Source organism: Heterodontus francisci, chromosome 7, assembly GCF_036365525.1.
Source record: "Heterodontus francisci isolate sHetFra1 chromosome 7, sHetFra1.hap1, whole genome shotgun sequence".
NCBI classification, from domain to species: domain Eukaryota; kingdom Metazoa; phylum Chordata; class Chondrichthyes; order Heterodontiformes; family Heterodontidae; genus Heterodontus; species Heterodontus francisci.
Window position 1 is genome coordinate 50,307,353 of NC_090377.1, and position 17,706 is coordinate 50,325,058.

General features: G+C 44.9%; 1 protein-coding gene across 1 annotated transcript in view; it reads right to left on the bottom strand.

Moving 5' to 3' along the window:
• LOC137371973 (glycerol-3-phosphate dehydrogenase [NAD(+)], cytoplasmic-like) overlaps positions 1-17,706 on the bottom strand; it is a 52,141-nt gene that overhangs the window by 27,642 nt on the left and 6,793 nt on the right. The window contains exons 2-3 of the mRNA XM_068035162.1: positions 9,161-9,338; positions 3,779-3,919 (exon numbers count right to left, since the gene is read on the bottom strand). Of these exons, the coding sequence (XP_067891263.1) occupies positions 3,779-3,919; positions 9,161-9,338 (319 nt within the window). The remainder of the gene's footprint in view (positions 1-3,778; positions 3,920-9,160; positions 9,339-17,706) is intronic.

A 17,706-nucleotide genomic window follows, 5' to 3' on the forward strand; every position in this document is an offset into this window, starting at 1 on the left:
CACCAACACATATTGTTATAAGGCAAGAGTGGAAGAAATGCTCGGGTCACTAGGTCCAACAATGTTGTAAGTGCATTTGAAAAGAATGAGTTTTTGATGTTTCTCTCCAGAACTACAAAGGTAATTCTGCACCCAGGCTTTCCAAGACTAGTTTCAAAATTTTGGATAGTTATAAAGCAAAACCCGAACAGGTCCTCAGCTAACGTCTGCTCTTCCCCACGAATTCTCCAACACACCCACTTCAGCATTAGTTATGTTATCTCCGAGAGCAGCAACAGACTTATTCTTCTTTTCCACCAATTATCCAAAGAAGTTCATGGTGTTAGGATTTAATCTCCAAGTGTTAATTTGGCTCAGCTGGTAGTACTTTCACCTCTGAGTCATTCCAGGACTGGAGCTCATAATCTAAACTGACACTTGAGTACAATACTGAAGGAGTACTGCACAGTTGAACTCCTGCATCATGCTAGATAAAGAAAGCCTTGGAAAATGAGGCCTTGTTAGGAGATAAAACATTGGTAGTGGTGCAGATACTGTTCCAAGGAATAAAGCTGCACTACTTGACAGCCCTATGAATACAAAGGACTTTTTTAAAAATAGGACACTTGTCTCCAGTACTAGATGTATACTTTTCTCAAAGCCTTTATTCCTCTTTCACACCCTCAACGATGTAGGAACTAAGGGGTTAACAACTGCCATGTTTAATCTGTTGGATGAATCTATGTAAGTTATGACCTGATACAATTCACGAGGTGCTATGTTTTAAAGTAGAATGGTTTTAAGTGCTGTTGCAGTTATGTTTGGGAATAGTTATACTTTGTATATGTATCAATGTATTAGAATAGAATTAAGTTATGGAGCTTGTGTTTGGAATCATGTTGTTAGGTGAAATATATATTTGTATGCTGTATTGGTGGAGAGATGGTGGAAGATGCTGTTTATTGTAACAATAGCAGAAATGGCTTTTGCTATGAAACTATGATGACTGCCCTTCTTCATTTCAATTAAGACAGACTCAGAGTCACAGTAAGTGATAGGCTTGTAGGCCTCATGAGGATGGAAACGCAGGTAAAGATATTCGGAAACCATTCAAGACTGGAATGTTGATGGGGAAAGTATTCCCCATTGTGTGACAATGACTTAGGCCATCAAGCTATCTATACAGACAGTGTATGGAAGGTGGGGTCATATAGGGCCAATCTCACTATTTTAAATAATCAAGAAGAGACAATGTATAGAAGATGAGGTCATTCTTCTTTGGCCTCCTTGTCTCGAGGGACAATGGGTAAGCGCCTGGAGGTGGTCAGTGGTTTGTGCAGCAGCGCCTAGAGTGGCTATAAAGGCCAATTCTAGAGTGACCGACTCTTCCACAGGTGCTGCAAATAAAATTGGTTGTCGGGGCTGTTACACAGTTGGCTCTCTCCTTGCGCTTCTGTCTTTTTTCCTGCCAACTGCTAAGTCTCTTCGACTCGCCATGCTTTAGCCCCGCCTTTATGGTTGCCCAGCAGCTCTGGCGATCGCTGGCAACTGACTCCCACGAATTGTGATCAATGTCACAGGACTTCATGTCGCATTTGCAGACGTCTTTAAAGCGGAGCCATGGATGGCCGGTGGGTCTGATACCTGTGGCGAGCTCGCTGTGCAATGTGTCCTTGGGGATCCTGCCATCTTCCATGCGGCTCACATGGCCAAGCCATCTCAGGCGCCGCTGGCTTAGTAGGGTGTATATGCCGGGGATGTTGGCCACCTCGAGGACTTCTGTGTTGGAGATACGGTCCTGCCACCTGATGCCAAGGATTCTCCGGAGGCAGCGAAGATGGAATGAATTGAGACGTTGCTCTTGGCTGACGTACGTTGTCCAGGCCTCGCTGCCGTAGAGCAAGGTACTAAGGACACAGGCTTGATACACTCGGACTTTTGTGTTCTGTGTCAATGCGCCATTTTCCCACACTCTCTTGGCCAGTCTGGACATAGCAGTGGAAGCCTTTCCCATGCGCTTGAGACAGGTTACTGGTGATAGTTGAGCCTAGGTAGGTGAACTCTTGAACCACTTCCAGAGTGTGGTTGCCGATATTGATAGATGGGGCATTTCTGACGTCCTGTCCCATGATGTTCATTTTCTTGAGGCTGATGGTTAGGCCAAATTCATTGCAGGCAGCCGCAAACCTGTCGATGAGTCTCTGCAGACACTCTTCAGTGTGAGATGTTAATGCAGCATCGTCAGCAAAGAGGAGTTCCCTGATGAGGACTTTCCGTACTTGACCAATCAAAAGGATTAAGGTGGAATGTAACCTAATATGGAACGAAGGAACCCTTGGAGGGGGAGATAAATGACAGGTGCTGAGCCACATTGGGGCACACAGATTCGAAGAGACCACACTACAGTCATAGAAACATAGAAAATAGGAGGAGTAGGCCATTCGGCCCTTCGAGACTGCTCTGCCATTCATTCTGATCATGGCTGATCATCCAACTCAGTAGCCTGTTCCTGCTTTCGCCCCATACCCTTTGATCCCTTTAGACCCAGTCAACCGAACACCTCAAGAGAGACGACTGCGCCACAGCAGTTCGGGAAGCAAGGACTGAGGACAGCCCACACTCTGCTGTATAACTATTGCCATTGGTTAAGTGTTGCTTGTATATTCTTTCTGTGCTTAATAAACTATCGTGATTAAAGAAACCAGAGTCTATACCTTGTGGGTCAAAGGCTAGTCAACATCCCACCTAAACACACAAATATTGTACAAAGTTCACCTCAAAATTGCAAAATTAGCAAATAACCTACTACGTTATCAGAAGTGGCTAACATGGAGACATTTTAAAATGATTGATGTAACAAGTGGTTCTCACTAATAATTAATAATTAATGAGTAATATTCAACAGTGCAGTTTCTAATGGTAACGTAGTAACTTAGCCATAGGGCACAAATATACAAATAAACTACTTTATTGTATTACTTTACATAGAGCAGTATTGCAAATACATTTAAGTATGGGATTAAGAAAATTAAGTAATTATATTAGACAGCTTATTTAAGCAGAGTGCAAAGGAAAAATATATTTTTTTAAAAATCACACTTAGACTGGAACCCAAAACATTTTTCAAGATAGAACATAATCACATTGTGATAAAGTTCCAGTCATGTCACAATGAAACATGAGTAATATTTGGTATCTCAGATAATTATGAACAACACAGCATAGCTTCGTCCAAAGGTAAAAGGTTCGTAATTAACATAGCACGTGGCAGTACCTTTAAACTGTTGGTGCCTTTAGTTTCTATACTTTCATTTGAAAATAACTACTTCATCAGACACAACAGGAAGTAATTTACAAGTAGTTTCTTAGACACTATGCATCAATAAAACAAATGTAAGAGTGTCAAATTATGAAGTATGGCAACACTGGAAACTAACGCAACAGAATAGTATTAAAGTAGATGATTCAAATCATTCTTCAGTTTCTTAAAATTGCTACTACAATAGATCCTTGTTGAAATGCACACGAAGAGACCATGAAATGATGTCCTTGCTATAAACACTTTCTGTATCACTTAGAATGACTATTGTAAAAAGGATCTGTTGTAAATGCCAAAATTCTACAGCCATTAAAAAAAGGAATAGATGTTAACAGTCTGGACGTGCAAAGAAAAGATATTCTAAATTATAGTTGAAGAGTAAAGAAAGGATAAAATAAATCAACAGCGCAGGTCTGTTAGGAAAAAAGTCCTTGTTCTTGAACATCCATCTTTCGCATTCATTAAACTCTCAAACTTTACCTTTATCAGTGAGATTCCAATTGCATCAGTCTTCACATGATCTTTAATTTGATCACAAAGTGGTCCAATAAACTGATGGGGTAAAACAAAGACAAGTATATCTGCTCCATCTGATGCTTCAGTGATGTTTGGCATAGCAACCTGTAGAATAGGAAATAATTTGCAAATTGAATGCCAAATATGAGTCAACAAGTTGAAGTTATTTATGCTATTGGACTGTACCAAAAGGAATTTGAAAAATTCTAGACATAGACCATCAATCAAGATTAAATCTAATCAGGTGCGAGACAGACTACATGCATTGTGGAATGCTATTAATTTAGAGAGAGATACAGCACTGAAACAGGCCCTTCGGCCCACCGAGTCTGTGCTGACCAACAACCACCCATTTATACTAATCCTACATTAATCCCATATTCCCTACCACATCCCCACCATTCTCCTATCTATACTAGGGGCAAATTACAATGGCCAATTTACTTATCAACCTGCAAGTCTTTGGCTGTGGGAGGAAACCAGAGCACCCAGCAGAAACAGGGAGAACTTGCAAACTCCACACAGGCAGTACTCAGAATCGAACCCAGGTCACTGTAGCTGTGAGGCTGCAGTGCTAACTACTGCACCACTGTGTCGCCCAATGCCAATTAAAAGGGTTAGTCTTGCCGTCTGAGAGATCCCTGTAAGGCAAACAAGACCTTCACACATTCTGTTCCTATTAAACAGACCATTACCACCCTGCTGAAATTGAAGAGTCTAGCAAGATCCTGAAAGCTATCAGAAAGCATGGGCTGTATTTTGTTGAGAGGTAAAAAGTAGTGCCACAGGACTGAAAGAGGGACCCAACCCTACGAAGGCCGCAGCAGTACCCTGGGGGCATTTTACCAGCAGTGCTCTGGCGGCCCACCTCCCAGAGCTGCTGACCCAACCAGAGGGTGGCAGCTCAATAATGCCACCCACAGAGGTGGCCGCTGCTGAGGCTGTAGCAGGAGAGGTTATCTCCACGCTGAGGCGCCGTCAAAGACAAAGTAAGATTGTGCACCATCCAGCAACAGTGCCATAGCCCACAGGGGTGGCCACTGCCGTTGGAAGACCCCTCTGTGGGCCATGGGGTGGCCATAAAGAGATCCCTGGGAACCCATTGGGAGGCTGCCAGGGTTTACCTGGAGGTCTCCCTACAATGTGTCGGCGCCTCCCGACACTAGTAAAATGCCAGCAGGGGTGGGAATTGGCTCCTAACTGGGCACTCAATTGACTTAATTGGCTGCCCATTTGGCAGCCGCGCTGCTGATTTTCCCGCCATGGCAATATGCCATGGCAGCGGGAAAATGTCGACTCTCTTCCCGACCCCTTCTGTCCTCATTTTGCGAGGCCTCCCACCTCGCAGACCATTTCTAGAGGGCTGTATCTCCTTGTCTGCAAAGGAAAGAAGGTAAAAGAAATGAATGCAGGCAGGTGGGATTAGTATAGAAGGCATTATGGTCGGCATGGACGCGCTGGGCCGAAGGGCCTGTTTCTATGCTGTACGGCTCTATGACTGTATGACCCTCACCACTGACATTTACAGGACAGGAGGCTATTTGATCCATCATGTGCACACCAGCTGTTTTCTAGAGCAATCCAAAACTAATCCCACTGCCCTGCTCTCTCCCCATATCCTTGTATTTTCATTGCTTCAAATGTTTATCCAATCGTCCCTTAAAAGATACAGTGGTATCTGCCTCAACCACTTCCTCCGGCAAAGCATCCCATGTTCCAACATACTTCTGTGTAAAGACATTTCACTTAACCACTCTCCTCATTTCTTAGTAATAATTTTAAATTGGTCATCCTTTGTCACTAATCCCGCAGCCAGAAGAAACAATAGTTTCCTATTCACTATCAAAACCATCCATATATTTTAAAAACCTCTACTAAATCTCCTCATAGCTTTCTTTGTTCTAGTGCAATTAGACCTAGTATTTCATCGCTCCTCAGTGCTATAGTTTTGATCCTGGCATTATGGCAATGAATCTACACCATACACACTCTATGGCTTTAATGTACTTTCTGTAGTTGGGTGACCAAAGCTGAACATAGTACTCTAACTGTAACATCTGAAATCAAGTGCATACAGGTCTTAGAACTATAGGAATGATTCTAACTGTTGCTCAAACAATATTTAGTATAAATTTATCGTTACTTCTTTACTCATGTATTCTGCATTCCTGTTTCGTAAACCCTAAATACTGTTGGCTTAGTTTATGGCTTAATCTACATACATTCATATCTTCTGGAAACTATGTATTTGAACTTTGGATCTCTCTGTCATCCACACCCTTCAATGTCTTTCCATTGAGTGTGCAACTCCATTTCTTGCCTGTCACTAGAATTTTTTTACAAAGAGGTTATTAATGCATGCTTTAATGGCCAGGGAAAAAGGTTTCTTTTGTTTCAGAGAAATTTTTAACACAGAGAGTTATTGTGATCTTGAATGCACTGACTGAAAGGGTGGTGGAAGCAAATTCAATAGTAACTTCCAAATGGGAATTAGATAAATACTTGAAGGGAAAGAAAATTGTAGAGCTATGGGGGAAGAGCAGGGGAGTAGAACTCATTGAACAGCTCAACTAAAGAATTGACACCGACATGATGGGCTGAATGGCCTCCTTCTGTGCTGTATCACTCTATGATTCTATACACTCATTCCCTATATTTTTTCCCATAATCTATTACCTTACACATATCCGCATTAAGGGCTGGATTTTGTTGTCCCGTCGCTGGGAGAGGCAGCAGGTGCAGAAAATGGTGGCCACCCCACACGGGAGCTGCGCCGCCGCGATTACGTGACGGGCGGCCCCACCAATCATGTGGCGGGGGCGGCATTGGCGTCATCTGGTGCCGGGGCAGGTGATAGCGCCATTTTTAACAGGCTGCCATCCCTGCAAATAGTTCTTAATAATGCAGAGTTGACCCGTCTCCCCCCCCCAATATCCTCAAAACATTGCAGAGTTGACCTCTTGACCCTGCACCCCACCCCCCCCCACCCTGCCATCTACACTCAGAATGCAGTAGAGACCCCTTCGCCTCCTCGGTGGCGCCAGCTTCTCCTTGACAGGGAAGCGAAGGTGTGTGAATGCTACATGTCTCGCTGAAGATCAAGAATGAATGCGAAGATGGCGACGGACGACATGGTAATGTATGCAGACAGGTATTTTAAATATTTAAACCCGGGTCCTGTCGCAGTGCAGCGGAGGGGCTGCCACAGAGCTTTCTCGCCACCGGGAAGTTCGGGCCCAGCAATCCCAGCGTCGGGTTCCATAGTGGCCGCTGCCACTCCAATTCACCCGCATCCCCCTGCCACGAAACCCAATGTTGGGCTGAGAACAAAATCCAACCCTAAGTTGTGTCTGCAACCGCTCTGTTGGTTCTGCTGACCTACGTCTTTCTGAAGTATTTTAAAGTCCTCAATATTTCCCTAACCCCCCCTACTTTTGTGTTGTCAGTAAATTTTGAGCTAATGTTCTATGTAATCCCATGATAATCTTTATTATTGCTGGAATTTATGCCTCCTTTTTAAGTTTCAATTATGTTTCCATCAGGCTGGCAGGGTTAAAATCACCTCAATAGTTCGAAGATGTGTTTGCAAATGTTACACGTAGGACCCCATTATTTTGAAATCACAAACTAAACGTTGGTAGAACGTTATACAAAAATGTAAAGTTTTCAAGATAACATAACTAATCTTAAAACCTAACTTCAGTATCCAAAGTTGCATTTTGGTTCTACTTAACATTATCTCATGACTCTTAAAGCTAAGCGGAACTATGATTAGACTTTGGTAAACATTGAACTAGGACAAAGTTGATAAAACTCTAGTTTTTGAGTCCATTTAAGTCCATGTGGCCTGTGAGCAACTGACTACAACACTTATTTCCCTTCCACCATTTTCATTCATAATACAATATTCGCAATTTGTATTAATGTAATAACTTTTTCTAAACAGAGTAACTTTGAAATCTTAATCCTAAATCATGCATAACTTAGCGCTACAGTGTAAACTTCTCTCTCAGTTTAAAGTAAAGGGTTTTCTCCTTGATCAGAAATTGACAGTCTGTGGAGAGAGAAACAAAGCTACTTTTCAGGTTGATGACCTTTTCTTCACAGTTCTGATGACAGGTCATTGACCTGAAACATTAACTTTGTACCTCTCTCCACAGATGCTGCCAGACCTGGCAGACTTTCTGTTTTTATTTCAGATTATCAACATCTGCAGTATTTTGCTTTTATTTAAGAAATTGACAGTCATTTGACTTCATTTAAACTGGTACGGTCTTGCCTATGCAGCACAAATTGTTTTTTGGATACCAAAGTTATATACCTGATTTTTAGTATGATTTTAATGTCTATCACAACCACCATAGAAATAAAACACACAAAACATTAGCTTTGTGACTCCCTGACACTTTGCGTAGAATTTTATGCTCTCCCACGTGGCTGGTTTGGAGGCGGGGAGAGCATAAAATTGGGTGGGATGGTGGCGGGGAGGTGGGGGGGGGTTTGCCACCACCATCCCACCTCCACCTGTGGATGGCCTTCCCACCACACTGCCAATTGAGGCCCTTAACTGAGCAATTAACCCCCAATTAAGGGCCTCTTCCTGCTGCAGCCACAATTACCCATGCAGCGGGTGGCCCTGTCACCGCACTGGAAGCACGTCACGAAAACCGTGCAGGCTGCTTTCCGACTCCGGGGGGTGGGTGTTGGGGGAAGGGTCCCTTGTTCAAAGGCACCTAGTGCCTGAACAAGTGACCTGGCATCGGGAAGGGGGGGGGGGGGGGGGGGGCCACTGTGGGCCAATTCTCGCCCTTGCTGCCAATCCCCCTCCCACCCACCCACGAGCCTCCTCCTGCCGTGTCCTACCTGATGCCTTGCTCCAGCAAAGCTCCTCAGCTTCCAAGACAATCACCTCCAGCAGCAGCCATCGCCTCCGCAGTGGCCTTTGATTGGCCGGCAACTCTCTAAGGGCGGGACTTCCGGCAACGGAGTCCTAATTCCTATGGAAGGCCATCCGCTGGCCACTTAAGTGCCTGGTTGGCCCTAAATTCGGCAGGCCTTCCAGAAAAGAGACGCAGGAATCTCAGTGTCAGTTTCTCCCAATCTCGAGACCCCGCCAGCAGCATGAAATTCCCCCCGTTCTATCCTAAGATTATAAAAAGCTATTTATTGTAAAAGTATCCATTTTGAAGTACAATGTTTTTACAGAAATTATAGTGAAGTCTTTAAAAGAGCAATCTTGAGAGTATATCAGGTTATCAGAGTGCCGCACCACCATGCAGGCTGAGAAACTGCGTAAAACTCTACAATTTTTGTGCAATGTTTCTTGAATGCAACTCTTTGACTTACCACATTTTCTGGAAGCTTGTAACCTGGCAAGTACTTTACATTTTCGTGCTCTGTGTTTATTATTTCTGTGAGCTTTCTGCCATTTATTATTTCTTCATAAACCCACATTTTGACAACAGAGTCAAACTGGTTTGAGTTTGCTACATTTTTGCCAATAATTATGGCAATAGCAGAACCCCTGAAAGAGACAGATAATAAGTCAGTAATAAATTCTGACAATCTTGTCAAAAAAATAACTTCCCCACCAATCAAAATGAAACATCCACAATCATCCCTGCATCATTTGCTTTTTCACTCCTAAACACTACCTCTGACATTTTAACTGTGGGATAATTAGATAATACCAGTGAGGATCGGGCATCAATAATTCAGAGTACACAGGGGAGCCAGAGCAGTGGGTAAGGATGTGCTACCTTCCCAATGGGAACTGAGTAGAAGGCTTTGGAGTCACAAAGATCTCAAGGGCACTTGATTGAAAAGCAGGATAGCTGGTTAATTGTTTCTAGATAACAGTCTAGAAAGTAAAGGCATGGCAGGGAACCTCAGCTCCATGGAATACACATCCTGTGCCATGTGGGAAATCCTGGATGCTTCTAATGGCCTGGACAACCACATGTGCAGGAAGTGTCACCAGCTAAAGCAGCTTACGCTCTGGGTTTCATAGCTTGAGCGGCGGCTGGATTCACTATGAAGCATCCGCGAGGCTGAGAACTTTGCGGATAGAACGTTTCTGGAGGTTATCACACTGTAGTTTAAAACTATGCAGCCAGAGAGGGAATAGGTGACTGCCAGAAGAACAAGGAGGCAGGCAGGGCAGCAATCTCATGAGTATATCTCGCTCTCCAATCAGTATTCAATTCGGAATACTGGTGAGAGTGATGATTCCTCTGGGGATTGCAGGTAGAGCCAAGTCCACAGCACACAGGTGGTGAGCTGCGCAGGGGGGAGGAAGAAAAGTGGAAGAGCAATAGTGAGGAGAACAGACAGGTGCTACTGCGACCACAGTCGTGACTCCAGGATGGTATATTGCCTTCCTGGTGCCTGGATCACATATGTCACTGAGCAGCTGCAGGACATTCTGAGCAGGGAGGGTGAATAGCCAGAGGTCATGGTCCATATCACAACCAATGACATAAGCAGAAAGAGGGATGAAATCCTGAAGGCAGCATTTAGGGAGCTAGGAGAGAGATTGAAGAGGACCTCAAAGGTAATAACCTCTGGATTACTCCCAGTGCCATGTGCTAGTGAGTACAGAATTAGAAGATAGAGCTGATGAGTATTTGGCTGGAGAGATGGTGCGGGAGGGAGGGCTTTAGGTTCCTGAGGCATTGGGACTGCTTCTGGGGGAGGTGGAACCTGTGCCATCTGGACAGGTTGAACCTCAACAGGGCCAGGACTTATGTCCACACAGGGGATTTTGCTGGTACTGTTTTGGAAGGTTTAAACTAGCTTGGCAGGGGGTGGGAACCTGAGAGTAGATTCAGAAGGGAGAGAAGAAAATTTGGAAATGGAAGACAGAAAATTAGTAAGTCTGTTTAGAAGGGAGAGGAAACAAAGGCTAGAAAATGGACAACAAGGAAGTTTGACAGTGGTAAATGGTATATACTTCAGTGATGGTATATACATGCAAGAATTGCCAAAACAAGTGTAGCCTTCAGCAGATTTTGAACATCAGTCTGGAAATGAAGAGGAGTAAGTCTGCCGACCAAACTGAAAGTCTATAGAGCAATAGTCCAGCCCACTCTGCTCTATGCATGCAAATCATATCAGTGACATGTCAGAAGTGCAGCCATTTTCACTTCAGCTGCCTTCAGAAGCTTCTAAAAATCAGACGACAGGACAAAATACCAGACACTGAGGTGCTCACCTGAGCTGGCATGCCAAGCATCCACACCATACTGAGACAGTCACAACTGAGTTGGGCTGGTCATGTAGCCAGAATGCCTGACACTCACTTACCAAACCGAATCTTCCATGGAGAGCTTGAGTCTGGGGTGCACTATCATGGCGGTCAAAGGAAGTGCTACAAGGACACTCTAAAGGCTTTGCTTAGGAGTTTTGATACCGACGCTGAGTCCTGGGAGAAGCTCGACCAGGATTGCTGCACCTGGCGCAACCTAATGAAAAAGGATGCGGCCGCCTTCGAAAGCAAGCGCATATCAGAGGTAGGGAGAAAACACAAGGAGAGGAAATCACGAGCCAGCAGCTCATCCAAAACGCATCTGTGGTATCCTGTCCTATTTGCAGCAGAAGCTTCCAGGCGCCGATCAGCCTCAGCAGTCACCTATGTACCCACCAGAACCCTACCAAATACCCCAGATGATGGACATGGTCTTCTTCTCCTGGAAGGACGAACCACAAACAACATACATCATCAGAATCCTACAGATGCCAGACAAAAGCAGTGCAGTATAAAACCCACGACATTAAAAAAAAGGGGGGTAGAAAAAGCACGAGAGATCCAGCAACTTGCAGACAACAACGACATGTATTGTTTCTTCAGCACTGTCAAGGCGACCTATGGCCCAAGCACTCATGGGCCCACCCTGCCGAGAGCCAAGAATGGAGGAGAACTCATCAAGGACAGGGAGGCAGTCAGTGCTCACTGGAGGGAACATTTCAAAGAGCTCCTCAACCAGGACTGTCTTTGACTTGAATGTCCTCAATTCCATCCCTCAATACCCTCGGCTCACATACTGCTCAGTCTAGGTGCTACCCCAGTATGGAGCGAGGTTGAAAAAGCCATTCAATAGCTGAAGAACAACAAAGTCTCTGGAGCAGACAGAATCCCTGCCGAAATCCTGGCAAGGCAGAGATACACTCCAGGCAAGACTGCACAACCTCATATCCCTCATCTGGGGGGCTTCAGGGACAGTGACTTTGACTGTATTCATGAAGGGAGACAAGACCGATTGCAGCACCGACAGAGGAATCTCCCTGCTGTCTGCCACAAGGAAGATAATTGCAACGATCCTACTCAAACCTCCTCCCAGTGGCTGAAGAGCTCATTCCGGAGTTGCAATGTGGCTTTCGCCCACCGAGAGGCACCACAGACATTATGTTCACTAGCGGTAAATACAAGAAAAAATGCAGGGAACAACACCAACTGCTTTACACGGTCTTTTTCAACCTCACAAAAGCCTCTGAGTTTGTCAGCTGTGAAGGCTTGTGGCACATCCTGCTTAAATTTGGCTGCCCTCAGAAGTTTATCACCATCCTCCGTCTACTCCACGATGACATGCTTGCATGTGTGCTCACTCTGAAACTGAGCTCCAGATCATTGTCAACTCCTTCTCCAAAGCAAATGAGAAACTGGATCTTTCACTAAACACTTGGAAAAAAAGTCCTCTTCCAAACAGTTCCCACAGCACAACACCTCCCCCTCTCAATCAATATCAATGGTAAGATCCTGGGTGGGAGGGTGAGTTGTGAGGAGGATGCAGAAAGGCTTCAGGGTGATTTGGATAAGTTGAGTGAGTGGGCTAATGCATGGCAGATGCAAAATAATGTGGATAAATGTGAGGTTATCCACTTTGGTAGCAAAAACAGGAAGGCTGATTATTATCTGGACGGCTATAAACTGAGAGAGGGGAATATGCAGTGAAACCTGGGTGCTCTCGTACACCAGTCGCTGAATGTAAGCATGCAGATGCAACAGGCGGTAAAAAAGGCAAATGATATGTTGGCCTTCAAGTACAGGAGCAGGGTTGTCTTGCTGCAAATTATACAGGACCTTGGTGAGGCCATAACTGGAATATTGTGTGCAGTTTTGGTCTCCTTATCTGAGGAAGGATGTTCTTGCTATAGAGGGAGTGCAGCGAAGGTTTACCAGACTGATTCCTGGGATGGTGGGACTGACGTATGAGGAGAGATTAAGTCGGTTAGGATTACATTCGCTGGAGTTCAGAAGAGTGAGGGGGGATCTCAATGAAACCTATAAAATTCTAACAGGAGTTGACAGGGTAGATGCAGGAAGGATGTTCCTGATGGTGGGGGAGTCCAGAACCAGGGGTCATAGTCTAAGGATACGGGGTAAACCTTTCAGGACTGAGATGAGGAGAAATTTCTTCACCCAGAGAGCGGTGAGCCTGTGGAATTCGCTACCACAGAAAGCAGTTGAGGCCAAAACATTGTATGTTTTCAAGAAGGAATTAGATATAGCTCTTGGGTCTAAAGGGATCAAAGGGTATGGGGCGAAAGCAAGAACAGGCGATTGAGTTGGATGATCAGCCATGATCATAATGAATGGCGGAGTACACTCGAAGGGCCGAATAGCCTACTCCTGCTCCTATTTTCTATGTTTCTATCCTGGAAAATGTGGGCCATTTTCCATATCTTGGGATTCCCCTCTCGGCGAAGGCAGACATAGACAACGGGGTTCAACATCACCTTCAGCTGACTGAGGAAGTTTGAGGAACAGGGTCTCAAACCTGAGAATAAGATCATGGTTTACCTGACAGCAGTGATCCCTGTGCTCCTATATGCTTTGGAGACCTCGACAACTTACAGCAGGCACCTCAAAGCACTGGAGAAGTACTGATAGAGGTGCCTCTACAAGATCCTCCAAATCCTCTGGTAAGAAAGGCAGTCAAACAATACCGTCCTCTCCCAGGCCAACCTGCCCAGCATTGGGCGCTAATCACTCTAAACTAGCTCCATTGTGCAGGCCATGTTGTTCACATGCCCGACACCAAACTCCCGTAGCAGCTGTTCTACTCAGAACTCAGTCGCAGCAGGAGACACCCAGGAGGACAGCAGAAATGCTTTAGAGATGTCCTGAAAGCTCCATGAAGATATCAGACATCCCCGTCGACTTGTGGGAGTCCCAGGCTCGAGTCCATCCTAGATGGAGATAGCTCATTCAGGAAGGCATTGTACACCGTCAAGGGACTTTGTCAGGAACATTCAGAGGTGGATTCGAGGCATCAGAGGAAGCTCATAAACCTCCAAACTACTCATCTCCCTGACCCTTCAAGCACCACTTGCCCTTCCTGGGGCAGAGTCCATGGATCATACATTGGACATAGCAGCCATCTGAGAATCCATCAAACCGGAGTGGAAGCAAACCATCCTTGATCCCAAGGGACTGCCTAAGAAGAAGATACTTCAATGCAAGAAGTGTAGGGAATTTGGGTGGCACAGTGTTTAGCACTGCAGCCTCACAGCTCCAGCGACCTGGGTTCAGTTCTGGGTACTGCCTGTGCGGAGTTTGCAAGTTCTCTCTGTGTCTGCGTGGGTTTCCACTGGGTGCTCCGGTTTCCTCCCACAGCCAAAGACTTGCAGGTTGATAGGTAAATTGGCCATTGTAAATTGCCCCTAGTGTAGGTAGGTGGTAGGAGAATGGTGGGGATGTGGTAGAAAATATGGGGTTAATGTAGGATTAGTATAAATGGGTGGTTGTTGTCGGCACAGACTTGGTGGGCCGAAGGGCCTGTTTCAGTGCTGTATCGCTAAATAAAATAAATAAATAAGGCAGATGAGCTGAGAGCACAGATTGACACAGGGGAGTATAATATTATAGCTAAAATAAAAGCAAAATACTGCAGATGCTGGAAATCTGAAATAAAAACAAGAAATGCTGGAAATACTCAGCAGGTCTGGCAGCATCTGTGGAGAGAGAAGCAGAGTTAACTTTTCAGGTCAGTGACCCTTCTTCTGAAGAAGGATCTCACATGCGTTCCAGTCTTCAGAAGAAAGAATTTTCCTCCACACAAGATCAGGTGGCAGGTTGTCTGTCTAAGAGCAAAGACCAAAGTACGGAAAGTCCTCATCAGGGAACTCCTCTTTGCTGACAATGCTGCATTAACATCTCACACTGAAGAGTGTCTGCAGAGTCTCATCAACAGGTTTGCGGCTGCCTGCAACGAATTTGGCCTAACCATCAGCCTCAAGAAAACGAACATCATGGGACAGGACATCAGAAATGCTCCATCCATCAATATCGGCGACCACGCTTTGGAAGTGGTTCAAGAGTTCACCTACCTAGGCTCAACTATCACCAGTAACCTGTCTCTCGACGCAGAAATCAACAAGCGCATGGGAAAGGCTTCCACTGCTATGTCCAGACTGGCCAAGAGAGTGTGGGAAAATGGCGCACTGACACGGAACACAAAAGTCCGAGTGTTTCAAGCCTGTGTCCTCAGTACCTTGCTCTACGGCAGCGAGGCCTGGACAACATATGTCAGCCAAGAGCGACGTCTCAATTCTTTCCATCTTCGCTGCGTCCGGAGAATCCTTGGCATCAGGTGGCAGGACCGTATCTCCAACACAGAAGTCCTCGAGGCGGCCAACATCCCCAGCTTATACACCCTACTGAGCCAGCGGCGCTTGAGATGGCTTGGCCATGTGAGCCACATGGAAGATGGCAGGATCCCCAAGGACACATTGTACAGCGAGCTCGCCACAGGTATCAGACCCACCGGCCATCCATGTCTCCGCTTTAAAGACGTCTGCAAACGCGACATGAAGTCCTGTGACATTGATCACAATTCGTGGGAGTCAGTTGCCAGTGATCACCAGAGCTGCCGGGCAGCCATAAAGGTGGGGCTAAAGTGTGGCGAGTTGAAGAGACTTAGCAGTTGGCAGGAAAAAAGACAGAAGCGCAAGGGGAGAGCCAACTGCGGAACAGCCCTGACAACCAATTTTATCTGCAGCACCTGTGGAAGAGTCTGTCACTCTAGAATTGGCCTTTATAGCCACTCCAGGCGCTGCTCCACAAACCACTGACCACATCCAGGCACTTACCCATTGTCTCTCGAGACAAGGAGGCCAAAGAAGAAGAAGAAGTTCAAAGAAGGGCAGGAATGGCAGCTCAACATTCCTGGTTACAGTGCTGTCAGACAAGATATAAAGGGGTATAAAAAAGGAGGGTGGGTTGCAATATTGATTAAAGAAACAATTATAGCTGTGATGAGGGATGATATAGTAGAAGGATCATCAAATAAGACCACATGGGTTGAACTGGAGAACAGAAAATGGGCAATCACACTACTGAGAGTGTAATATATACCCCCAAACAGTCAGAAGGAGATAAAAGAGCAAATATGTAGGCAAGTCTCTGAAAAGTGTAGAAACAACAGGGCAGTAATAATGCAGGATTTCAACTACCCTAAAATTAACTGGGATAGAATTATTGTGAATGGCACAGAGGGAGCAGAATTCTTGAAATGCATTCAGGAGAACTTTTTTAGCCAGTACGTAGCAAGCCCAACAAGTGGTTCTGGACTTGGTTTTAGGGAATGAAGCTGAGCAGGTGGAAGGGGTATCAGTTGAGGAGCACATTGATGGAAGTAATCAGAATTCAGTTAAATTTAGGGTAGTTATGGAAAAGGACAAAGATAGACCAAGAATAAAAGTTCTCAAATGGGAAAAAGCTAATTTTACTAAGCTGAGATGTGATTTAGCCAAAGTGGACTGTAAATCAGTGCCAGATCAGAGGGAGGCAATCAAGGAAGAGAAAGCGAGAGTTCAGAGCAAGTATGTTCCCTTCAAGAAAAAGAGTGAGACTAACAAATCCAGATCCCCATGGATATCAAGGAGCTTAAAGGAAAGAGTAAAGAAAAAAAGGGAAGTTTATGACAAATACAAAGGGCTCAATACTGCAGAAAAGCTTGAGAATAGAAAGTGTAGGGTTAAAATTAGAAAGGAAATTAGGAAAGCAAAGAGAGGGCATCAAAAATATTGGCAAGTAAAATCAAGGAAAACCCAAAGATTTTTTATAAATACATAAAGAGCAAGAGGATAACTAAACAAAGAGTAGGGCCTATTAGAGACCATAAGGATAACCTGTGTGTGGAGGTGGAGGACTTGAGTATGGTTCTTAATGAATACTTTACATCTGTTTTAACAATAGAGAGGGACAATACAGACATTGCAATCAGGGAGGAGTATAAAATGCTAGATGAAATTAACATAGTAAGAGAGGAAGTATTAAGGAGCTTAACATCTTTGAAAGTGGATAAATCTCCAGGTCCAGCCGAAATGTATCCTAGGTCGTTAAGGGAAGCAAGAGAAGAAATAGCGGAGGCTCTGACCATCATTTTCCAATCTGGTGCCAGAGGACTGGAGGACACCTAATGTTGTATCATTGTTTAAAAATTGAGAAAGGGATAAACCAAGTAATTACAGGCCAGTCAGCCTAACCTCAGTGGTGGGAAATTATTGGAAAAAATTCTGAGGGATAGGATAAATCTTCATTTACAAAGAAACAGATTAATCAAAGACAGTCAGCACAGATTTGTTAATGGAAGGTCGTGTCTGACTAACAGGATTGAATTTTTTGAGGAGGTAACAAGGAGGGCCAATGAGGGTAGTGCACTTGATGCAGTCTATATGGATTTTAGCAAGACTTTTGATGAATACCACATGGTAGATTGGTCACGGAAATAAAAGCCCATGGGATCCAAGGCAAAGTGGCACATTGGATCCAAAATTGGCTAGAGGCAGAAAGCAAAAGGTAATGGTCAGTGGGTGTTTGTGTGACTGAAAGGCATTTTCCAGTGAGGGTCCACTGGGCTCAGTACTAGGTCCCTTGCTTTTTGTGGTTT